The sequence below is a fragment of the Oryzias melastigma genome, linkage group LG23 (genome assembly GCF_002922805.2).
Source record: "Oryzias melastigma strain HK-1 linkage group LG23, ASM292280v2, whole genome shotgun sequence".
Taxonomy (NCBI): Eukaryota; Metazoa; Chordata; class Actinopteri; order Beloniformes; family Adrianichthyidae; genus Oryzias; species Oryzias melastigma.
In genome coordinates, this window is record NC_050534.1 from 12,190,562 (window position 1) to 12,216,828 (window position 26,267).

The 26,267-nt window shown below is 37.5% G+C and overlaps 1 protein-coding gene across 11 annotated transcripts in view; it reads right to left on the minus strand.

Moving 5' to 3' along the window:
• Window positions 1-26,267, minus strand: part of LOC112158504 (ELKS/Rab6-interacting/CAST family member 1) — a 129,034-nt gene that overhangs the window by 68,154 nt on the left and 34,613 nt on the right. For 3 of the 11 annotated variants that reach the window (XR_002921326.2, XM_024291937.2, XM_036210264.1), the window contains exons 7-17: window positions 25,486-25,560; window positions 23,609-23,764; window positions 22,663-22,755; window positions 21,130-21,297; window positions 20,892-21,059; window positions 17,373-17,510; window positions 16,533-16,673; window positions 13,300-13,440; window positions 10,231-10,424; window positions 9,529-9,639; window positions 6,070-6,081 (exon numbers count right to left, since the gene is read on the minus strand). Coding sequence is in view for 7 of the 11 variants with exons in the window: in XM_024291937.2 (XP_024147705.1) it covers window positions 6,070-6,081; window positions 9,529-9,639; window positions 10,231-10,424; window positions 13,300-13,440; window positions 16,533-16,673; window positions 17,373-17,510; window positions 20,892-21,059; window positions 21,130-21,297; window positions 22,663-22,755; window positions 23,609-23,764; window positions 25,486-25,560 (1,397 nt within the window). In the remaining 4 variants the exon portion in view is untranslated. The remainder of the gene's footprint in view (window positions 1-6,069; window positions 6,082-9,528; window positions 9,640-10,230; window positions 10,425-13,299; window positions 13,441-16,532; window positions 16,674-17,372; window positions 17,511-20,891; window positions 21,060-21,129; window positions 21,298-22,662; window positions 22,756-23,608; window positions 23,765-25,485; window positions 25,561-26,267) is intronic. The other 8 variants (XR_002921328.2, XM_024291953.2, XR_002921329.2 and 5 more) reach the window with 5 other exon arrangements.

A 26,267-nucleotide genomic window follows, 5' to 3' on the forward strand; every position in this document is an offset into this window, starting at 1 on the left:
AAAATATATAAAGAGTCATCTATTTAAACACATGAGCATTAAATTATATGCATTCAGAAAGTAGGTCCACAACTTAAAAAATAACGGGGGTAATCCATCAAATGTCTTTCCGATCAATGTTACTGCCAAAAAGGTTGAGAAATGACTTTGGCAAAAAAAAGGGTAACATAAAATGTTTTGCTAAAAGGTCCAAGGGGCCCAATTCTGGATCGTCCAGAGAAATTTGGGAGGAAGAAAATTAAATGTAATGAGGCGGCCAAGTCTGCTCAGCAGCACCTACAAATTGAAAGCAAGTAGAAAACCCAAAAACGGAGTAAAAAGCAGTTTGTATGTTTCATACTTGGAGGTTAAGGTGTTTTTACTGCATCCAACTCAGGTTCAAATGTTAAACGAGACGGCAGATGAAATGTGCGCGCTCTTTCCTGCACTTCTTTCAGTGCGTGGTGCGGCTCTGTTAGCTTCATTTTTGGTGCCGTGCACCCTGTGTGTGTAACAGGTCATAAACAGACAGGAATGTTCCTGTTGGTGGATGTCCAAGCATTTGGTTAGATCTCTAAGGTTCCTTATTTTATGCTACATTGCTGTATGTGCTGGACGTGAGCGCATGTGGAATACAGTTTTAGTTGGGGCTGTTTCCTTTTTGACTCAACACGCTCTTTCACAAACTTTTACCTCTTAAAGCTAAACACTTGTTTGGACAGGTAAATGACATTTGGTAAATGACTTCTGAGTTTTTTCCCAACTTCCTCAAACTCTTTTGGGAAGTTTTGGCCACTAATGTTTTTCTAAGGTGACAGAGTTATTTGCATGAAAAGTAATTGGTTATTTGCAACGACGGAAAGTATAGAAATCTACAGTTTCTTTGTTTATGCACTATTCCCAAATCCCACATTACTCTTTCTGTAATGTAGGAATATTTTCAGCAGACCATTCGTCTTTTCTTCACTCATTTTCTCTGTTCTTTCAGTCTCATTGCTATTATGCTGCACAAAAAAGCAAAACTTAATAATTTTTAACTAAAATTGACACATAAATTCATGCTACATATGTAAAAATTAACCATTTAATTGCATCTTTTGCCAAATCAACTAACAACAGAAAATCTAAACAATCCTAAAGCCTATACAAGAGCTTTTACCATAAATTTGCGTTTGGAATAATCCTATTATTAATTTAACTCCAAAACAACTGCAAATGGATCAGACTCAGGCCACAAACAGTAACCGCATTCTTTGTCAAATATGCAACACCACCCATTTCCAGAGTGATCAACACTGAATGAAAAACACTGACAACTTCATGCCAGAGGGATTTGGAGGGAATGAGAACTCCTGCAGTTGCAGTGAGGAGAAAGACAAACGTCTGGATGAAGATAATTGGTAACATTAGGTCTGCAGCTGAATTTTTGAGAAAAAAAAAAGTTTCTTTTTTTTTTATTATTAATAATATACATCTGTACTTTTAGCTTTTATCAGCTCCCGTTTTGCACTTTACATACAAAATATCACAAATTATTTTCTCAATTCTTAAAAGGAATCAGTAAATAAGAAACAGTGTTTCAAACACTCGATCTGATTCTGGAAAAGTATTAAGAAGAGTTTCAATAATATACTTTCACATTAATAACGTGAGGATCAACCTGGCGGCGCTGAATGGACCCAAACATAGTGTCCCAGAGATGTTCTATTGGGTTTAAGTCAGGGGATCGTGAAGGCCATTCAATTGTTTCAATTCCTTCATCCTCCAGGTACTGCCTGCATACTCTTGAGGCCGGGCATTGTCGTGCATTAGGAGGAAACCAGGACCTACTGCACCAGCGTAGGGTCTGACAATGGGTTCAAGGATTTCATCTGGATACCTTATGGCTGTCAGAGCACCATTTCCTAGGCAGTAGAGGTGTGTGCGTCCCTCCATGGATATGCCTCCCCAGACCATCACTGACCCACCACCAAACCTGTCATGTTGAACCACGTTGCAGGCTGCATAACGTTCTCCTTGTCTTCTCCAGACTCTTTCACGTCTATCACAGGTGCTCAGGGTGAACCTGCTCTCGTCTGTGAAAAGTACAGGGCGCCAGTGGTGGACTTGCCAATTCTGGTGTTCTTGAGCAAATGCCAGTGGAGCTCCACGGTGCTGGGCAGTGAGCACAGGGCCCACTACAGGACGTGGGGCCCTCAGGCCACCTTCATGAAGTCTGTTCCTGATTGTTTGGGTAGAGACATTCACACCAGTGGCCCTCTGGAGGTCATTCTGTAGGGCACGAGCAGTGCTCAGCCTGTTCCGCCTTGCACAAAGGAGCAGGTATGGGTCCTGCTGAGGGGTTGAGGACCTTCTACGGCCCTGTCCAGCTCTCCCAGAATAACCACCAGTCTCCTGAAATCTCCTCCATGTTCTGGAGATTGTGCTGGGAGACACATTAAACCTTCTTGCTGCAGCACGTGTGGATGTGCCATCCTGGAGAAGTTGGACAACCTGTGCAACTTCTGTAGGGTTAAGGAATCTCCTCATACTGCCAGTAGAGATAATTATCAAGCCAAAATCAGCACGAGTGGAAAACCAGCCAAAAAAGATCAAGAGGGATAAACTTGAAATGACCTCCACATGTAACACCAGTCCTGTTTGGAGGGTTTTCTAATTGTTGCCACTGAAGTGCACCTGTTGTTAATTCCATGAACACCAATACAGCTGAAATTGATTAACGAGGCCCTCAGCTGCTTAACCAACAAGAAAATTATCAGACGGATTTAATTCAATTCATTCCAGGCCCAATAAAAAAAGTGATTTTTGTAAGCAGTGTATATGCTGATCGTCACGATAGTTTGAATAAAGCATCAGTTCAGAGAGAAAGTTCACTTCTTACCACATATGTTTGTAGAGATGTTGAAAGAAAAGTTTTTTTTAAAGAAACTTGTGAAGTAATGTTAAATATTTAGGATATGTTACCAGAACTTCTTTTTCAGGTGTACATAGAAGTCTTAAGATTTTTGCTTATTTTACTGCTGATGTGTTACACTTCAGGGTTAACCATTTATAATTAGAAAAATTCAGACAATAAAAATGAAGAGAAATTTCTCTCTGGCCTGTTTGTTCAAAATCTGCATATTGTCATATAACAAGTAAAACATTGCGATTAATCGTGATTAATAAATCTGATACATGTTTTCAATCAATTGACAGCATTAATAAAAATATAAATATAGGGACATAAGAAGATGGATGTTTATAACATAATTAATTAGCTTTATGTTTAAATAAAAATTATTACTTCTTCAATGAAATTATTTTAAAGAAATGCTACAAATGCTGTAAAGGCCAGAATGACAGACCACAACGCTGGACATTCAGCAACAAACACACGGTGAAACCACATCCACACAGAAGCAGAGTAAACAGCTAAAACACTTATTGACACACAGTGTAAATATGTTGGAGATTCTCTGGGCTGGACCACACACAACTGCATCCGCTGCCCAGCATTCACACTTACTGAGCAAACATGGCAGCACACAGAGAACTGTAAACATTTATTATGTACGAACAGAAACGCACGCTTGCAATTTAAACTTTCAGATTAAAAAATAAAAATAAACATCTTAAAATACGTAAACAATCAGACAAGAATATTAAACATAAATACTCAGAATTTGTAGTAAAAAAAAGATAGAACACACAATCCAAAAACTGTCAGCAAGCCCTAAAAAACAAATGTTTAACCTGACTTATTAGCATGCTGTTGATACCCAGGGACCCAGATTAAGGTAATATTAATATTAAATTTGGAGTCCTGTATAAATATTTGATCAGAAATGCTCGCAGGCCTCATGTGTGTTTACCGCTCACGGTTCGCCCTACATTAACTTCAAGGATTTCCTTTTAACCATGAGGAATGCAATATTTCCTCTGAAAACACAAGAACCATTTGGCTTGTGTTGTTGAGCCTATTAAAAAACTACAGACCACAAGCGAGTGAATCATAACAACAATGCAAACACGGATCATTTTAGATCGCTCTGGCTCTGTGCTGGCATGAAGGAAGGAGTACACTGAAAGAGGTTTTGAGAAATCATGAAAGAAATGCCTATTTTCTCGTTTGACAAATCTGCTGAAAATCCCTCAGGTAGTGAGTGGGTAAATAAATTAGTGAGATAAATAAGGCATGTGTGCGCACAAACTTCCGCAGAGTCTGTTTCTGGAAAGTAGCAGAAAAATATCCTTTTTTTTCCACCTACGTCAATGAAAATCACATTTCCTTCTAATTTTAAAGTTTTTAGATGGAAGTAGAAGTAAAAAAATGATAAGATGTTGTTTAACATTTACTTTTAGTTAATGTGAATTTATGATCTGTAATATGTTTTTCCATTTGTTGGTGTGATTTGCCCTTTAGGGCCACCGTAGTTTCATGCAAAATAAAATCTTTGAGACTAGGATTAAACATTTTTCTCCAACGCTTTCAAATAATACTTTAATTATTTATATTGCTTAATAACTTAGTTTTACAACTATTGGCGAATACAGTAACGTGTTTATGTGACAGAAAACAACCATTTAAAAAGCAAAAGTCTCTTCTTGTCGTCACCCGATAACTGAGGAATTCCTGCACCACCTTATTGTTGGGGAGCGCAGTCAGATCAAACACACACAAAAGAACTCGCAAAAAAGAAGAAGCACTTCCTTTTCAAGCTCCAGACACCTTGATGTCAGACATTTGGCGGTGGAGTTTCTAAGCCCAACATCAAAACAAAAAAGAAAATAAAAAAGGTGCACAATACAGGGACAGACAGGAAATTTTCTGACGTCTACTTCATAGTGAGGTGATACTACCTCTCTTTTGTTTTTTTTACCCTCTAGACTTGAATCGTGAAACAACAGTGATGAAAACGTCCCTGTTGAAGTTGAAAAGGGAGGAAAATAGCAAAGAGGGCTACTGAGGAGCGTCAAAAACTGACGGCACAAAGTGGTAAGAAAAAGTCATTATTACACGCTTGATCCCAATGTGGGAGATTTGACAACATAAGTCAGATCTGTAATTCTGCACGCTTTAATCTCTACACAGTGACATGCATGCCAATAGGAACAATGAACAACACTTTAACAGAGGTAGAACATTTAAAATCTGACTTATTAGAGCTTGCATTTTCTTTAATATATATAAAAGGTAGTTTATTTCTTGAAATAAAATCTGAATTTCTTTGAATTTAATGCAGAAGTTTGAAAAGTTGTCTTGTTTAAAGGAGAAGGGGCACTATTTAAATTTTAATATTTTTTCAAAATCTACTCTGCCTTTAATTTTCTAAACAAAAAATATGGTAAAATCAAAAAATCTGACAGATTAGGAACCAAATTATTAGTAAAAATCGTCAAAAGTGCAGAAGTCATTTTTATCAAAAACATGTTCACATTTTCCTGGTCAGCAAAGAATGAAACTCTCTGAAAGTATTCTTACTTCTTTATGTGATTGCGTGCAGAGCAGAAATAAATATTTATAGTCAAGAACTGGATGCAAACTCTTTAAATCCTCCACATAATTGCACATGGATAACAACATGGTTTGTTAAAACGTGTACTATGTAAGTTTATAATTCAATGATGTAAATACTTAATGTTGAGAAACATGTTTTCCAAACTTTAGAATCAATTAACTCCTTCTGTTTGCTTGAATATAAACCTTTCGTTTGATATCTGTGTAAAGAGGATGACTAGTCTTAAAAGCTTATATTTTTTACATGCTATAAAAAATGTTTCTATACATAAAGGAAATGCAGAAAGTTGTCACGTAAAGCTGGTGTTCTTTTTGTGTTTGAAATAATTATAACAAGTGCTGACGTCAGGGCTCAGCACAGGGATAAGTCCAGGAAGGGGGTTTGTTATTTAAAGTGAAGGCATTATTCTCGCAGAGAAGGTGAAGTAAAAGTCAAATACATTTCCTTCAGAGAATAGATGAGCCTGATGAAAATTATTAGAAGAAAAGTTTGAGTGTCTCGACGCAAGGACACAGTATGACAATGAAGGAGAAAGATGAGAAACGGGAAGAGTGCGGCATAGGAAGAAAAATAGGCATGCAGTACTAACCTTGAGGCGAAACTGAGTAGAGTGGCGAACAATGTTGCATCGTAAAGATAAAAGAAGACAGAGAAAGAGGGAGGGAAAGGTGAAGTTGGAAAGAAGAGCAGAGTGCCATGTTAGATAGCTTGATCGGTCTTCAAAGAACAGAAAAGAAAAAGAAACGGAAGAAGTGACTGAGAAGCATAATTAGGGAAACAGGAAGAGGAGACAGGCGTGATCAAGCAAACAGACAGACAGGCAGGCAAGTTTTTATTGCTTTTAAGACCCACTCCATTCATCTTTTAAGTTTTTTTTAAAGCTGTGGTCTTTTTATTATGATTATTTACCCAAAATGAAAAAAACTGCTGTTTTCTAGGACAGTTTCTGAAGAGTAGCAGCATTTTGTTAGACATTCGTCTCTGAACAACACCGCTGTCGCCCCATTCCCGTCGCCCATTACAGAGTTATCAGTTTACACTCTAATCCACTAGCCTACAACCCCTATTAAATAACTTACCCAAAGATCTGAGTTTTTTATGGCTTTTATGATTTATCTTTTGTATATTTTTACCCTCTCTTTTATTCTATAGAGTGCCTCCTCAAAGTTTCGGTTACAGCGTTTCCTCCCATTTTTCTTTCATTGCTTTTAAAACTATTGTGTTCTATGACTTTTTATTTTTTTAACTGTTTTCTAGGTTTATAAAATTGATTAATCAATCTGGATTGATTTAAGCTTAATAGATCAATAATTGATCCATAAAAGTAGAGATCAATCTAAAACATAAAGCTAAAGTCCGCTAGCTTGATGCTAACGTATAATGGGATTTCCCATAGGACGGCTAATGTTAACGCTCGATTTACAGAAACATACGTTGCTGACTAAATGAACATCTTATATACTCACATTCATGAATTTTCCCAACTCTTTTAATGAAATATTTTTTAAAGTAACCATTTGTGCTAAAAAAGATAGTTTTTGCTCATACTTTCTTCTTCTGGAATAAGGTGAAATGCTATAGTGTGATCGCCACCTAGTGGCCAAGAGGCAGAACAATTGTTAGAGCTTCTCCCTTTGAGAATCCATGTATTAACGATGCCATTATTATTTCACAAATACATTTGACAGTATGTGAACTGTATCAGATTTATATAAATATCTTTAAAATATAAATAGGTATTTAATGTGTTTCTAAACACGTGTCTAAATGTGTAAATTCAAATTTGAACTGAATCGAGTAGATCGAAATAATAAAAAAATCAGAATCTCTGGTGAATTGAATCCAAATTATTCTGGAAATTATTGGCGACACCCAACTCAAGTGTTTTCCAATGTCTTTTCTGTCAGGTACCTCGTCTTCAACAGCATGTTAATGAAATGTGCTCTACAAAATGTATTATTTATTATTTGATTGATTGCTACCTAACTTATCAGAGCAACAAAGCAGCTATCCAGTCACAGTTTTTAGCCAGATGCCCTCTCAGACAAGGAAAATTGAGACGTACGTGGATTTAGAATGGAGCGAACCAGGGAGCTTGTGTCCCAGTATTTGTATAATAAAGAAATACTCAGAAAAGCTATTTAAAGTTTAATTTTCTTAATATATGTTCTCTATTATCAGACAAATGCCACAAGAACATGTTTAAAACCCCAAAACCCAATTTTTCCTCAGAGTGGCTCTTTATGTCTATTGAGAAGCCTTCTTTCTGAGGCGTAGAACAAGTGAGCAGTTACTGGAAGTGTGAGATCTGAGCGTGCTCACTAAGAATGATCTTTCATGGTGGTTATGACCTCAGTACTAAGTCAGTAGACTTAAAAGCAAATTGTGGGCATTCGTCAAGACATAAAATTTAAAGAAAAATCATTTACCGAGTTCCCACAGTTTCCAACAGTGTTTAATATGTTTAAACTGGCAAAGCCCGGCGTATGCTAATGACAGGGTGCCAGATGCAAAAAAATATTAATAAAATTCTCTAATTTCTCTTCCATTATCCCACTCTTCATTATGTTTTTCCTTTTTTAATCCTCTCCGTCTTCCTGGTTGTTTTTCTTCCTCCACCACCCTCCTTCTTGCTTCCTCTCACTGTTTTCCACTCTTCCATCCAAATCCTTTATTTTGGCCATCAGGGCATATTTTCAGCTCCATTTCTCCTCAGTGTGAAGTCACTCAGTCTGCTCCAATTACCATCCTGGTTATTGAAATAAATACATTTGTACCATTACAGCTGGATTTACAGCAGAGTGGAAAGAGAGCGGCCCCACTTAAAAAAAAGCGACTTTAACCTAGAATTGATCCTTTTTGGTGGTGCTCAATTGTAGAAAATTATTTAAAAAGCTAAGTGTTGTCGACAGGTGAAGTATTTTCCGTTTATATGTCGGTTAGATTCAAGTTAAGGCTTAAAGTTCACAAAAAAGACTTGTGAAAGGTAGTATTAAATCTGGATTTTTGCATAAAACGTCAAAAGGATTTAAGCTTAAAATATTCAACTTAGTAAATAAATAATTATGTGAGTGCTTTTAAAACTATTAAAGACTTTAAACACTGACTTATATAGCAAAACTTCACACTTTTTTTGTTTTGTCGAAATTAGAAACAAAACAAGTTTAACTTACATTCATTTTAATTAATTTAAATGTTAAAGAGTCCTGATTTTTTGCTTCTTTAGACATTTTAACACATTTAAACAAGAGTAAAAGAGGAGCATGCACAAAAATAAAATGAAAAGACAAAGAATTTATTTAAAGAAAGATGATATTAATACCAAAGTGTCCAAAGAAAGAATCGTCAAGAAATGTTTTTGCAAAAAACAGAAATAAGATTAGTGAACTGTCCAGATTCCTAATGTAAAAGGGAAAAAAAGTGTATTAAACTCTGCAAGTCAGCTGAAAAATAAAGCAAAAGTGAAGCGAGAAAACAGAGCCACTAAATGAAAGAGTTACATCATTGACAGGAACAGAGGCCCGAAGACTTTCGGGCAGGAGTTGTGCCAGACTGTGCCTCATTTGACAAACTTTTGGGAGCAGTTTGGCTTGTCATGCTGCAATAGGAGACGGCTGAAACTCCTGGTCATGTTTGAGAAAGCATAGAAGTACAAATGAATCCAATTTCTCGTCTTGAGAGAAATCGACTAGATGCGTCATAACAAAGAAGCATGGTAAGAGCCAATGCTGCAACTCTTTGATGGTGATTATTAGCGCGCTGCAGTGTCCCATGTGGAAGAGTCACATGAGAGAAAATATGTCTAAATATGTATTTTTAGATTTTAAAAACTGCGTTTTGGTTGATTCAAATGATGTTGGATTTATATCCGTGCAGCCATGTTTCCCTCTGGTCCACCTTTAACACATTACATTGTTCTATAAACTTTTCCACATGGTGAGTGTTGCAGCTATGCTATCATATCCTGTCCTGCAAACAAGCAAGGTGAGTTTTTACGTGCACCAGCCAGCCTGGTGGCTGTCTGTTAACGGGGCCACCAGCCACTCACGTGCCCAGGTAGTCCCACACCAGCCCCCCCATTGGCTGCTGAGAGGCAGCAGGGGGAGGGGCTTGTTTTCCTGATTGCTTAGAGCGCCACAGATGAGGGGCGGATGGATTTCTGAGGTGTGAGGATGGTCGCACGAATGTTTGTGTACACATGTAAATGGCAGTTAAAGTAGACAAGGGTTGGAGAAAAGTGGAAGAAAGAGGAGAGCTAGTAAGATTTTGGACACCGGGACAGCTTAAAGCTGCACAAACAGTGATGAAGTGGGATGTAAGGTGTGTTATTTGCACCAAAAACAGCATTTTTTTAAAGAAAAAGAGTTTGTGTCCTGCTTGTTTTTTCAGATATCCCTGCTCGGTCTGCTGCTGATAACCAAAAACGTGTGTTTTCTACCACAAAGAAGCAGCATGCACATAGATAAATAAGAAAAATAGTTTAAAAATGAATATAAAAATGAAAAACATGTTCTTTTTAACCCTTAAACACAAAATCTTTAATATATTGTAATGTTTAATTGTGAATACAATCAACGTAATTCCAGTAGATTCTGAAGGAGAAAAGCGGCTCGTACGAGCCGCTTTTCTCCTTCAGAATCAACAGGAATTGCGTTGATCCCGTTAACAATTTAAAAATTACATTAAATCAAATTCATTAAACACTGGAGCTCCGATGCTAAAGGGTTAAATGAATCCCTTTCACTCTCACCTCTCCAACTCATGAATCTTTTTCTCCTTGTCGTTCTTCTCATTCTCCATCTCCCGTAGGATCTCCAGAAGTCTTTCCACCTCCGACTGGGCCTTCCCAGCATCCTCCCTGTGCCGGGTCACTTCCTGCTCCAGGCAGGTGATGCGTTCAGAGAGTTCAGCGTTGGCCCGGGACTCCGCTGCCGCGCTCTGGGCCTGGAACATAAATTAATTTTTAACAAAATAAACCGTGCGCTCGCTTTCAAAACAGTGTGACCACAACTTCATCAAACCAGGATGGACGTGCCAGAAACAACAAATAAGTTGAAGAAGGGCAGGGTGAATTTGATGGAAGTGGCATATGGTTGTAGGTCTAAAGCTACAAATGGTCGTCTAGAAACAAATCGAGGTTTTATGCTTCTTAATGCCAAATTTTGACAAATAAAAAAGGTTTTGCTTCTTCTTTGAAAGAAGATTTTTCATTGGCTTACAGCTCTTTTATGTATGTTTGATGTGTTTTCATTGAAAAAAATCCAAATGCAAACACAACTTGCTTAAAAAAGTGCAAAAAATGATTTATTAAATGTGTTTCCTGGGTATGTTTTTGTACACACAAGATCTTTTATTCAGTTTTGTGGTACTGGAAAATGGGTGTGTTGCCTATATGTTTAGAATTTATTTAAATTAGCTGGAGATGGAGCATCTTTGTCGAGTTGAGTTCACACATCGTGCATTTTTATTTTGGTGGAGAGTCTCGCACTGCAGCTACAGGTCATGAACAGACACATCCGAATAGCAAACGAAACCACGTTGCAGCGGTTTTTGTGTTTTCCTCTGCTATGCTCAGCTTCACTGAAAATATGGAAAACGGGCGAGAGGAAAGAAAAAAAAACTAGAGGCGGAATAAAACAAGACAAATAAAACAGGTTATAACCAGCTTAGAGGTTAGAACAGCTGTGTGCGTTTCCCAGAAGCTAATGTTGCTCTTGGGACAGAACGAGTCCACGTGTGTGCCTTGGTTCTATAATAAATAAACTATATTAGTTTTGGATGCTTTACAGCTTTTTATGGGGAGAAAAAGTGTTTCGGTGCCCCATGATATAAGAAAATATAGAAGGAAGACAAAAAACAAATGAAAAGACAAAGAAAAGAACCATACACAATAACAAGAGTGATTTTTAATGTCCCATTACTGTCATCTTTTCATCTAAAAGTATTCCCAGTTGTTCTTAATAATCCTTTTTTTAAGACATATTTCCTGCAGAGCGGCAATAGTTCTTCTTTTTTCCAATCACAATCTCCTGCTAGCTTATGCTACGGTCGCATATGCCAAAATGCCACCACGCAGTGACCTAAATGCAGGTTTTTTATATTATTACACATTATTATACGCCCCACGATGGGATTAAACCCTCTAGAACCGACGGACGCCCTCAGGTGTCCTGTGTGCATCTGTGAGATCAACATGATAAAACTATCTAAAATGAACTTTAACTTATTTTATGTTCTGTAATTGATGTTTTATTGAATTAAATGGGGAATATGGTCCCTATTTGAAGTTTTTGGACAAAACTCAATCTTTAATTTTAATAAATGAGGCAGAAGACAAACTTTGGGTGGGCGGCCCATGGTGGGGCCGGATGGAAACAGAGCTGTCCGCTATTAGAAACCCCACATGGAGGAAACCAGTCATAATTTTATGTTGGGATGGGATGAATTTACAACAACAACAACAAAATCACAGAAATAGCATTTCTCTGTGAAAGTCCCGCCATCTGCTGTTACGAGAGGCGGGATACAGACTAGACAGACACGCCCCCACCTGACAGCAGATTCTAGCCGAGCAGACCTGAAATCCAGCTGGATCAATCTTCTCCCTAATCGCTCTACCTCCATTGATTGTTGTTTTTTTAATTTTTATTTTCATCAAGACATTAATAAAAAGATCCTCTAGTTTTATCTTTTACCTCTCAAGTTAATGCTCAAACTGGACAGCTGAAAGTGGCAATCCGGTGCAGCTCTCACTCCAAGAGTGAAGTACACCGCACCGTGAAAGACTGAATTATCTGACGATGGCGAAGTGCATTCCAGTGCCTCTGTAAAGCTCTCTAAAACGTGTAGACTCGAGCTACTCGCTCAACATCATCCATGTTGGCGTTAGCTCTGTGGCCGGGGAGTCAAAAGAGAGGTGGCAGGTGGCAAATGTAAATCCAGTGTGAAAAGAGCATAAAAGTTGACATCAGTCAATGGTGTCACGGGGTGGCAGTCCATTGACGGTGCCTTCTATACATCTCTGGGCTACCAGGCGGCTGATGGACAGCCACCGTCTAGAGACAGTTACACATCATCATCCAGTCAAAGCTGCAGCTGGCCGCCACCGCCCCGTGTCTGCCCAGCTGTTTCGTAATGGTATCATCCCTGCCTGACGTCTACATTCATGACACACCGAGGATTTTTTTTTAAATTGGGCTTGAAGATTCTTGCAGGTTCTACTGATGCCTCACCCTCTCGCAGTAACAGTAGCATTACAGCCTCTCACAACCCCCACCTAACATTATCAATGTAACAAAAATGGCTACTGTTACATGTTTTCACTCACAATTGTTTGAATAAAGAAATACTAGTTTTAATCTCTAAATATGTTAAAAACGTGATTTTCATTGGAGTGGGTCTATAAAGTCTGAAGAATTTAATCACTGTAGATGTATTGGCACCTTCATACACATTCTTTCTTCTCTTTGTCACAAAGATTCACACATATGCACACACACGCACACACAACGCCGTCTTCTCCAGCCTGTGAAAATGACTGTACGGCTGTCAGCAGGCTGTCACACACACGCCACATTCTGCTCTGCTGCTGTGTGGGAGAACATGTGATGTGCGACTGCACTTAAACACATCTCTCTGCCTTTTTCTCAGAAAACAATTAAGGCAAAACAAGTGAGGGGAGAAAGAGACGTGTTTCTCTCTAAACTTTAACTTAAGACAGCTGACAAAAATTTCAAGCTCTTGTCTTAGCGAGAGAATAAAAATTTGTAAGTCTGCGTGACTCCATGAATAATTCTCTAGTTAAATATCTTTTGCTAACCTTTTTGAGTTGGTTCTCCAGTTTGTTGCACTCCTCTTTCTTCTGCTCCAGGCCAATCTCCAGACTTTTCAGCCTGCTGTCTTTCTTGAGATTTGACGACGCCAGAGAGGAAGCTTTTTCTTTCAGATCCAGCACCAGCGCCTAAACCAGATGGAAAAGCGTGCAAGTCAGACCGAGTCATTTGACACAATTTCTTCATTTTTACGGAAACATTTTTAAGGTTGTCTATTCCTATTAATCAGGGACAAAACAAAAACATTTTGGAATGCTTTGGTAGCAAGTGGCTCACGATCAAACAAGGGTTATCTATCAGCGGCAGTCACCATTTTCCACGCATGTCAGCCTTCTTCCATTCAGCATGTATGTGTGGCTCCTGCTTTAGGGTTTTTAAGACTAAAGCAATAAAATTAGAAATACAGCATGTAAATATCTCGCCATTTTATCTGTTTGCCGAGCTGAGTGGAGGGATGTGGTGCCGCAGCGATAAGCCCAGTCATTTCATAAAAATAAATAAAAAAGCTCCTGGCTCACTCTGAGCCTTCTGGGGCCTTTCTGTGTGGATTTATAATTAGCTTTTGCTTTCATAGGCTTCCTTTAAGCCAGAATGAAGCATTGTGGGCTAATAGTTCACTTGAAATTAACCAGGTGCTGGAACGCATTGTTATTTCGATCACTTGTGTTGTTTTTGACTCTCGTCAGGTGGGATTGGCGCCATTTCCCCAAAAATCCTTCACAATCATGCTTTTCTATAACTTATATTTATCAAATGAGCAACTTTAACCACTTTATGTTGATATAAAGTTAGTTAGTTTGTCTGGAGGGGTAAACAACACCAAACTTTCCAACAGAAATACCATATAGTTACAGATTTTTTGTCTTTAGAATAGCATTCCCAGGACGCATGACCAACTCTGTACATTTTAGCTTTTGTATTTTCCCATGACCTGTCTCTCCTCTCACTCCCAGGCTCAACCCTGCCATCCATGAAGCCTCTCCCTGGCTCCCTTTCTTTTCTTGTCTTTTCCTCTTTTGGTGGAGGCAGTGAAACAGAAACCAGCAGAACCAGAGGCAGAGATGCTCAGACGTGTAATTTTACCCTTGACTGACTGTACCACCTTCAGACTACAGATCATCGTGTTTGACTGGGCTTTGGTCAGGGGAACCTTGCTGCTGACTCAGATCATATTTTGGTTTGCACATATATTGGTATTGTAAAAACCCAACAGGGTATGGCAGTAAGGAGAGGAATGTTTATTTTTTGGAGATTTTTTTTTTTACAATCCTTCTATCTATCGATAGATCTAACCTCAAATAATCCCAAAAAATAAACAATTTAAAAACACTACAACAACTTTTGTATTAATCTGTTAAGGAAATTGTTCTATTATTTTCCTGAGTGCTAATGCATCTAACACACTTGCAAGAACATGCTAAATGCAGATCTTGAATGGATATTTAGCCCATGGCGTTCACACTGAACAGGCAGGGAGGGGCTTCTTCGTCTTCTACAGTTTACTAGCGCATGTCCGCCACCTACAGTTGGAAAACGCTTGGTGCAAAATGTCAAAGTGGTGCAAATCTCAAGGTTTTTTTATTTCTCAGCTCTATTCAGATGTACATAAAAGACAGAATCGGAGTCCCCTGATTGGACAAAATTCAACCTGAACACTATTAAATCAACTTATTTTGTCTGTTGACCTCTATAAATGCGGATTTAAAAGTGCTGTATGTTATTCCTTGCCACATTGACAATTTAAAATAAACTTGAAAAATAAAAAAACATATGTGTGCTGCCCCCTACAGGTTGAAACGATGTATTACAGCTGAAGATGTGAGGTGTAAGTCAAACATAATTTCAGAAGTTTCATGTCATCACGCTCTGCGGCTTGAGTATAAAAGCCCCGCCCATCTTTGATTCTGTAACAGTCGGCCGTTATCGTGTTAGCTTTAGCATGGCTCGTAGGTGTATTGCCTTCACTTGTCAAAACTCTACTGGCTTGAACAACTTTCTTGGAAGTTATGCAACAGTGGTTGAGTCCAATAGCATTGAATCTAGTGAACTCCATCCTGGTGATGGGATTTGTAATGTTTTACTCTATTGTTTGCTGAATACATTAGCCTTTATTAGCTAGTGCCAAAAAACGGTCCTAAAAAATGTGCGTAGGTATGCATAAACTTGAGTGTTGAACGTGGAAGCTGGAAATGTGCTTTTTCTTTTGCATCTAAATAGACTTTCCATAGGAGCAACGCCAGGGTTGTGTGAATGTAGCTTCATATAGAGGACATGTACGTACCAGTGTGGCTATAGCTATCACGTGATGAAAAAAAGTCCAAATCTACAATCTAAATCCAACTATATTTGTTTAATTGTAGAATAAAAAAAATGAGCTCATTAGAAATTTGACTCTGACTGATATCCCAGCATGCATTTGTTTACATCCTCATTACAGCTCCTCATAACCTTGACCTAGCATTAGCATAGCCAAAAAAATGGTGATCCGTTTCGGAGCTATCCACTCGTACAGTTTTGAGGCAGATGGTAGCTCTGACAATGAAAATGAAAATGTTTATGGATCTATTTGTCTTCAAGTGGAGGATATAGAATTGGAGCTAGGACACAAACCTAAGATTTTTATCTGCTCCAGAGCCAACATGATTTGAATAAAGAAATACTCAGGAACACAATTTTAATCTTAAATTATGTCCTCCCTTTAAAAAAAAAAAAACTCAAGAAAAAACATGATTATCATTGTATAGTTCTTAATATATAGAAAGCTACAAATGAAGTTATTCTGGTGTTTAAATTAAAACCAAAAATCTTTTATCAAATGCATATTTTTAAAAAAAGAAATAAATGTGAGCTGAAGCCTTAAAGGTCTTTCTTAGAAATGACTTCTGCTTTGCTGCCCAGCAGCTGCAAAACAAACGTGAAGAAAAACCCTCCAAACACTCCTGTCCCTCTCTGCTTCAGCTTGGCTGTCTCACAAAAGCTCTCATCAAGTGGAGTTCAGCTCTGATCATCATTTCTGTTAATGTGGGCACTGGGCTTTGTTGTCAAGGAAACATAAAGGTTTCATCATCATTGTCCTTCGGTGCAAGGACTCTACTTTTAAGAGGCTTCTGAGGCTTGTTATGCAGTCACACATCAGTCATGTTTTTTTTGCAACAATGGAGAGCCTGTTTTTGTGAATTTCAGCTCTAAAATGGATGTGGATTTGAGCGATGCTGTTTACCTCACGGTCGGCGAGGTCAGCCTGCAGCTGGGACACTTTCTCCCTAAACTCTTTTAGGTCTTTCTTGCTGGACTCCATCTCGTCGCCTTTTTCCCTTTCCTCCTTTTCCCTCTGCTCCTTCAGGCGTTCGATGATTCGCTCCTTCATATGCAACAAAAAGGGAGAGTTTTCATCAAATAAAGTTAATAGACATGCAAATTGAAAATTCTGGTACAGTTTTGGGAAAAGAAAATATGTCTAGTAGCTTTGAGCTAACATTTTATCAACTTGTATTTAGGAAAATAAAGCTACAGAAAAACCAGGAGAAGAGTGGAACCTGATAGAGGATGAAAACATCATGTAAGGACTTAAAAAGTCATGAAAAAGGAGGGAAAAGCTTATAACACAGGAGTAGTCACGTCATTGTGCCAACACTCACAAATTCTCGCTACACCCTGAATATTAGTCATTGGACAATTAAAAGCCCCGTTTCCATTGTGCGTGGCAAGTCAAAAAGGAGATTTAGTTTGTAACATTATCGCCTATAATAGTGTAAAAACAAAATGCAGATGTGTTGCTGGTTATTTTCCCTGAATCAGATTCAAGTTCTTTAATAAAAAAACTGCATGAAGAGAAATAAATCTTGTTCATTCTTGAGTGGTTTCTTTGTTTGAAGCCATTTGGCCTCATTTAGGTTTTTTTAAATGTTGTAAATGCTTAAAAATTGAACAGTTACTATGAATATATGTTCAAATTTATTAGTCAGGTCAGCTTGTGGGCGGTCGGTGGATTTGCTGTCGGGTTTCGTTAATGCCACTTTGCTCCAGCGGTCGGGTGTCGACCTGAAGTCAGACGGGGTACCTTCTCGGAAAGAGCCTCCTCCAGTGTTCCCAGAGCGGTGTCTGTGTTGGAGGTGTCCGTCTGCAAAGACTTCACTCTGTCTTTCAGGCCGCTCAGCTGTTTCTCTTTGTCCCTCAGCTGATCCAGGAGGTTTTCGATCTGCAGAGGACAAACACGAAAGTTTAACTTCAAAAGGGGAGATCATGCGCAGTAAAACCTCCTGATATTTAAAAGTTTTACAGCAAATAAAAGATATTTTTAACACATTAGTGAATTAGAAAATTTGGATTTCAAACCACTAAGAAGTTTTTTTATTTATGTGTGATAGGAAGTGTCCAAGATAGTGTTTTTATCATGTTTTTGTAGCATTTTTCAACTGATGTCAGACAAATATAAAGAGAATTAAGCTTAAAATTGCATTTCTGAGTGTGTCTTTATTCAAATTGCTGTGAATCAGGAGCAGAAAATAGGAATAGTGGGCCACAAGCCCCATTCTGATGCATCCACGTGTAGATCCATGCACGTCTTTGTTTTTCCTCGTCTGAACTGGACCAAAACTGTACGGCTGCTCCAATATTTTTGGTGCACCAGTGATTTTAGCTTGGGGTTTTGAGGGGCTGTAAGCTAGCAGGAGATGAGATCAGTTATGGGTGATGGGAAGTGGGGGTGGGCTTACTTCACACCAACAGTCCCACCCACAACTCAGAGATTAATTTCTGATGAACTCCTGCAGAAACTAAATCCAACAAGTTTTTTTATTTTGGCTAAAAACGGCAAAATCATAGATCTATTTACAATAGATCAAGAGGATGATTGGAGTGTGACTAAAAAAAAAAATACCAGACCGTTTCTTCTGTTAACTCAACTGGTAAAAAACCCAACATAGTGGCTTTTTAACATCTCAATCAGGAAGCTGGGCAGCATCAGGCAGAACCATGGACGACCACAACATGCTGGCATCGCCTGCTGGTCACACACTGCTGTGGGATGGCAGGCCATTCTTCAATCAACATTTGTTCTCAGTCAGCCAGCGTGGTTGTGTCGGTCACTCTGGCATGAAGAGTACACCCATGCTCATCCCACAAGCGTTCCGTGGGGTTGAGGGCAGGCAACTCCATCCTCTCCACACCCAAATTCTGGTGGTAGTGTCTGATTTAACCTCGCTCCGCGGTGGTGAGATTTGTCATCAGTGAGGCCAGAGTTGGGTTTTAGGCTCCGGAGACGGGGAGCTGATGCTGGAGTACTTGATTAATGTCACTTTGGGTTTGAGAATCTCAAATTAAAGTCAATAGGAACAAAAGAGAAAAGATCTGGAAGAATTTCAGTTGGTGCAACACTACATTTTCTCCTTTGTTTATCACACAATGTAGTTGCAAAAACTGTAAAGTTGAGATTTAAAGATGCAGAAATGTCTGAAAAACAATAAAATACTGACTTTTTTTTAAACCCTAGAGCACTATTGCTGCGTGATTTTCACCTGAGCAATAGTATTAACACAGTTTTCAATATGTTGCAATTTTCTGAGTGTTTTGGGTCTCTGGGTAAAGATTCACAAGTTCCAGGAATGGATGAACCAAAGACCAAGTCTCCAGTGTTATTATTGTTACCCTTTTTAAGGAATTTTCTGCTCTTAAATTCCCAACTTTTCAGAAATTTTTTATTTTGATGTTTTTATTTCCCATTTTGTTACATAAATAACAGTCCAAAATAAAATAAAACTAACTTATCATGTGTTGTCATATTTTGATCTATTTTTTATGACAATTACTTTTCATTGGGCATATTATGTGAAAAAAAATTACCCGTCAAAAGTGATGGTTCAACTTTTTGTAGCAAGACTTTTGTCTCTGTGGTGGATTTCAACTAAGTTAAAAAAGAAAACACTTAAAACAGAAAAAATATTTTTTTTTAAATCCAGAATAACAATAAAATGTTTGTAAAATTAGGTTTTGATTAACTTAAACTTGTAAAATCTGTGTATTTCTATAGTATTTTAGAAATTATTAATTAAATAAAGTGTTTTTTAATTGTTGCTTTTAATTGGGAAAACAAATAAACAAAAAAATTGTTGTTTTTTGAATAATTCTCACAAATGTGCCATCTGTAACCCTTATCCTTACCCCAACCCCCCTTTCTTCATTCTCCTCAATCCTCTTGTTAATTTTCAGCTAAAAAACACAGTTTCAGCAAAAATCCTCCTCACCAAGTGTGTTGACAGAGTTTCCAAAGCAAAATCTTTTTTGGAAGTTAGCAGGGCTAAGGTTAGAATGAGGTTTAAGCCTCAGCGAGGAGAAGCATAGAAGTACAAATATACAGTAGGGCGAGGGAGAGAGGTGTAGATTACAGATCCCGATAAGGAGTTACCGGTGTGTCAACTTTGTGGTCTTCATTAAGCAGCAAACGGTTCAGGCAGCACAGAAATAACATTTACCAGAAAAAGTTCATGAAATGTCTAATTATGAGAAACTCTGGGAGGTAAAAGGCCGAGATTTCAGTGTTTTTCTATCGTCTCTTTTGTCAGTGGGAAATGAACCTGTGTGAAAACTTTCCCCGAAAACAGAGAAGAACCTCTGACCTCATGGCAGGTGGGAAATTTACAGTAGGTGTGTGCGCTCCTACAGTCAAACATCTCCAGCACCTCATTAATCAAGTGCTGACCTGACAGCTTGACTGACACATCCTCCTCACTCTCAAACACACTCTCACAGAAGCACACCCTCTTGACATTGAGGGGTTGGGAGACTCTTTGATCTGGTGAGCATCTCCTGAAACTGACAGGCCGGCATGCACACATGAGCACACCTTTATGTACACACACGGACGCCGATTCCTGGCTTCCCCTCATGTCACAGAGATCTGATACTTTCCTTCACTTTTAGCCAACTCGCTTTCATTGTAATTTACCGAAATCGAAAAAATGTGAAAAAAAGAGGGGAATAAATGAAGAAATGTAGATTCAACGAAGAAGGCAGAAGCATTTCCCTCCCCAACACTGGACTGTATTCTATTTGAAGACAGCCAAGGTCATCATTTATTAAAAGAGGAACTCATTAGTATGCGTCTGATTTTAAGCACACTCTGGTTGTCTCCTTCCATTCCCTGTCATGCTGTGTGTCCTTTCTACTTAACAATACATATTCATTTCAGCACCTTTTTTATATCTCCAAGACGCAACAGGTTGACAAAAATTCTAACAGAAAAATTAGGACATTAAGGTGTTGAAGAATAAATTCTTTTAAGATTTAACTATTTACATGTGCTTAATTAGAAACCAGCAGCTGGTATTAAAGCTGTTCTTTTGATTTTTCTTCTTGAGCAAAAAGAAGATGACACTTGATTTAATTGACACCTATATCATAAAGATATTCAAAAATAAAATCAGGTTAAGTTTCACCACTTTTTAAATTTGTCCAACAGCACCATCTAGTGGTGAAAAGGTGCATGACATAATTTGGAACGCTTGTTAGCAGATGATAAAAATAAACAAAAAAATAGCTAATTCTATTTCTGTAAAAACAAATAAAGAAAAATACACCTCACCTTCTTCTGTAGCACGTTAACTTTGCGCTCCTTGACGTCCAGCATGTCTTTGAGGTCAGAAATCTCCCCCTGCTGGGTGCTTTTCTCCTCCGTCAGCTCTGATATCTGCTGACTCTTCTTAGAGAGGAGAGCTTCTTTTTCCTCCAGGCGGAGACGCAAGGCATCCACCTGACCGTGCACACATTAGAGGTTATGAACAAGTCAAATATCAAAAGAACAAGCATTTTTATAGAGTCACCTCAGTCTGTAGTATAGCAGCTCTCTGCTCCTTGGCAGTGAGGGACTCTTTCAGCACATCCACGTGCTGTTTACTGTCAGAAAACTGGTTGTTGAGGGTCTCCAGTTTGGTCCTGAGACCGAGCAGCTCGCTGTCTTTACGACTTAACTCTTGTTTCGCCTGATCCATCTGAAACACACACACAAACAAAAATAATAAACTATTTCCCGAAGATTTTCTTTACTTATTTTTGTCTCCAGATTGTGTCTACTGCCAGCTCTATTGTGATTTTTTATTTCAATTTTTAACTTGTTTTTTATCCTGAAATGTTTGTTAGCCACACATTCACTTTAAGTTTATTATTCAATTTAAACTAAAAGTTTGAGTCTATTCTTTTGCTTAACCCAATTTCACTGCAAAACAGGCTCCCAAGAAATAAGTAAAATATGTTTAAAAACTGAAAAATTGTCTTTAAATAAGGAAAAGAAAAAAATCTGACGATGGGATGAGAATTGCTATTTTAAGAAAAAATTCTAGTCACTTAGACACGTTTTCTTAAGTTAAGAAATAATTTGTTATGCTCAACAAAAAGAAAAGGATTTTCTGAAAAACCTGTATAATAAATACTGTAAAGCTGTTGTACATTAAATCTTTTTCAAATCAAAAAATAGAATTACACAAAATAAGCTAAGATTATTTTTCTTGCAAGACAAAAAAATATTTTATTGACAAAATTATTATTTTATTTCCTTAAAATTAGCCTTTTAATGTTGTTTTAAAAAAAAATTAAAGTAATATTTGCTTTTTCATGGTTAAACAATAAATAGAAGTTTAAATGTATCACTATAAGATCATCAGGAGCCAATTTGTTCATATATAATATGTTTTATCAAAATGTCAAAAAAGCTAAAAGAATGGACCCAAACTACAAACCGTTTAAAATAAAAGCTACAGCATTTTACAAGCAAACGGATCTATATATCGGCAGAAATTCCATGCAAGAAGAAGGGAAGCAGGTTAGGTCAAACCAAAGCTCCACACAGCTGGATTCTCTGTTTGAGTTTTGCAGATGCACCACACAGACTGTCGAAGCAACGATAACTGTCAAAAGCCACAGATCTGAGTTTACAGATTGATTATTTGATCTTACAACAACAACTTAGGTTCAATAAAGCAACTTAATTCAGTTTAGTTTATTTATTAGGTGCTTAATGTTATTTCAAATCACTATAAGCAAGAAAACATGAAAAAGTACAAAAATGATATTTTTTATTTAAATAGGATTTAGTTATAGTAGTAACAAAATAAAATATCAATCATTCATTACCTACCATGAATTATATATATATATATATTTAAAGTTACCATTGTTATTTTACTCTAAGACTTTCTAAAATAAAAGTGTGGTTTGGTCTGTGGACCTTTGAGTATCATTGTTGCTTCCTGCTGTCTGAGCTCGCCGCACTACAGGGTTCTTACAGGTAGAGGACTAGATTAGCATCAGCCCATCGGAAAGACAGATAGAGAGAGCAGACGCAGAGGTGCATCTCTTACTGCAGACACCTCCTGCTGAAGCTCATTGGCTCGCTGCCTTAGCTCCTCCCTCTCTGATTGGCTCTGACTTAGTTCTTCTTTCAGCTGCTCAACCTGGTGGAGATGAGTGTGTCACGGGTGTTCATCACCTTACCTGTGTGTGTTCTCATTTCTAAGATCTTCTTAATTGGAAAATAAAAAAAATTATCAGATTCTGGGTATTAAAGTCTAAAATATCCAAATAATACTTTTTAAATATACTTAAAGTTAAGAAAGACAACTTTTTCCACATAATTTAAGTTTTTTAATTTAATTTTTATTTAGTTGTAATTTATTTAAAACTATGTACACAGAGAACAAGTAAGTCTAAAAAATGCTAAAAAGCCTAAAAAATCCAATATTTCTAGTTACAAATAATATTTTACATTTGAAAATATAAATAAATAATATGAATATATTATTAAAAAAAAACATAATCCGTATTGTTTTTATGCTTTTTAAAACACCAGAAAATTTGAAAAAGGTAAAATCAAGTACATTTTACAGTCATTTTTTTTAAGTATATTTGATTTAAGCCAAAACACCTTTTGAGTGTTACAGTCACATGTTTTTTTTGGACAGTGAATTTACTGTATTTTCTAAAAGCATAATATATATTAAGAAAAATGTTTAATCAACTGTCATAAAACTATGTAAAAGCTAAGAAGTTATAGATCACGACAGCATAAATGGAGGGTTTGTTTTTTTATATTTCTGGTTGACTTGAGATTTGGTGCCCTGCTAAAAAAAACAGCACAAAACTTCCAAAAGCATTCAGCAACAAATACAAATATAACTCAAACCAGTCCATGCACTCATTAAAATTCAAAAGGAACATTTTTTCGATAAATAAAAATCCTGTAAATGTTGATATTATTATCTGGATGCATTATTACAGAAAGTGTTTGTGCTTGTCTGCATTGATCACCTTGTTCTTCATGAACTTGGAGTGGGATCTGTAGACCTCCATCTGTTTGATCTCCTCCTCCCTTTCTTCGCTGCTCAGAGCTCCGTTGGACTTCAGCATCATCACCTCCTCCTCCAGCTCTCTCATGCCTCGCTCCATTGAGCTGATCTTTGCATCCTGCCAACGCAGAAGAGAAGAAACTGAGTTACATTCACTTCACCTGGCCTAGAAAGATTAGCAAAAAAAAAAGTCGAGCTGAAAACTTGATTGATAACTGAATTCAAGACAGTTTCGAGACTGAAACAGAAATATTCAGACTTTACATCTTGGAGAACCATTAGAAACAGTGGCAGGTTTTCAGGAAAGTCAGGATGTATATCAGCTATATCAGGGGGCTGCAACCTGAGGCTCCAGTGCCACATGTGGCTCTTTGACCCCTTCATTGTGGTTAAAGAAAACAATTTTATATTTTAAATTAAAATAGAAATACAGCTTCTTAAAAAACATTTTGACAGCTTTTTTAAAGCATTTTACCACCAAAAATAAATTAGTGTAAGTCAGAATTCCTACTTAGGGAACATTTAATTATAAGGCAAATTTCAAATTGTTGAAAAATTAAAGGATTTTAGGTGGTTTAAAAAATACAGTATAGGTCACTTAGTTCTGATTTGTGAATATCTGGCAGAGATGCACCAACGATGGTAAAATAAAATGGGATTGTTTCTTTTTCTCCCACTGCCGACACTACATTTGCATTAAGATCATCAAATATGGTACAGGGTGTCTTTTATTTTGAAAGGATGTCATGCAAACCTTCGACAAAAGTTGTAAACTTTTTTTATATTTGTTTATATTTATGTTTAAGTTAAACAAAAAAAAGTATGTTTATCATAATAGCTCCAATAGAGTAAAAATACAAATATTTATTTTTATTAAAGAAGAGTTTGTGGCTCCTTCTGGATTGTAGTCATGGAGAAATTTACCTTTTTTTTCTAAAATGACTTAAATTAAAGTCAAGTTGAAGGGAAAACACATGAAAGTTAAGCAAATATCAGGGTAAAATATTAGGAATGTAGCTTTTATTGTCTATTTCAAAGGATGATAATTATAGTTAAATTAATTAAACTTTCCTGACTGTTAAGTGACAATTAAATCTCTCAATAAAAGCAAAAAAATGTATAAAACTACAAATTTACTCAAGAAAATAAAATGTTTTTCTTTAAAATAAAAATGCATTAATATTGAGAGATATTGATTTTTTTGGGTATTTTTTAACTGTAAAGCACAAACAGACCATAAAATGTACAAATTTACTACTTTAAAATTAGTTTTCATTGTATACTTTTAGCTTGTTACAGTTAGCATTTTTATGTTTTTATGTATGTTTGAGCCCAAAAAAGTGAACTTAATCATTTGTTGTGTTTGTATATGCAGAAAATAGCTTTTTTTCTATTAGTTTTGCACCAATTTGTAATCAGTTAGCCATTGCGTGTAATAAAATACTAGATTGCCAAAAAAAAAGGTTACAATTCTGCTTTTCTTATTGTACTTCCTTCATTGTTGCCCTCATTTTGATGGAAGATAATTCTTTCATTAAATCAGTTGATTCTCCAGGTGGAATTGTTTAATATTTCATTTTCAAATGAATCAAAAACGAAAGAAATTTTTCTAAATTCCTAAACCTGATCTATTCTTTCTCGGGGTCACGAGTATGCTGGAGTCTACCAGCCACTAAAGATGAAGGAAGGGTGTCCCTGGATGGGTCACATTGGTTTCTGTTGTCATCACTTAAGAGATACTTTCAAGTCATTCATAACCATTGAGTTGCTGATTCACTATTCTGTGAATGAAGAAGCAGCTAAATGTCTGACTCATATTATTGCAAGAATCAGCTTTACCTTCATTTCGATGACCGTCTGCAAGGCCTTGGTCTTTGTGGACTCGGGAGCTGCTTCGTATCTCCTGTGCAGCTCCTGGGAGACAAAAGCACCGTGATGGTCAGCAGATGACGAGGAAGGCGGCATGGAGGGATGGAGGCTGGGACGCAGCGAGGGAGGGGAAGGTCGGGGAGATGCAGCGAGAACGGATGAGGGAATGGGATGGCAGGACGGCTGGATGGACGGAGTAGGCCTCGGAGAGGGAGCGGGGAAGGATGGTGAGTGCTGAAGGGAAGGATGGATAGAGGAGGCAACAACGAAGGAGGGGAGGTGGGGAGGGCAGGATGGGGAGGTGATGACAGGATGGATGGAGTGCCTCCTTGGAGGAGGAGGAGGAGGAGGTGCAGGAAAGGAGGAAGATGAGGAAAGTGGGGAGTGGCGTGATGGGGATGGTAAGAAAGGAGGAGACACATGGAAAGGAGGTGGGATAGGGATGGAGGGAGAGACAGGAAAGACAGGAGAGGCAAGGAGGAGAGGTTTCCCTTTGGCGTTAAGCCTCCTTGGGTCAATCCGGCCATCCCACATTGTTGAACCGACAGAAGTGACTGTAACCGAGCTGACAGGAGCTCAGACTTTAACGTAAGCGGATGATGAAGTCTGAACCCTAAACTGATGCTAATTGACTTAATTATCACAAGAGACTCGACATCTCTTTTAAATAAAACATTAAAAGGCTCAAATCAGGCAAAACAAGAGCTTTAAAAATGTAATCCAGTCTTCAAAGTGTCCTCTTGTGAAGAAAA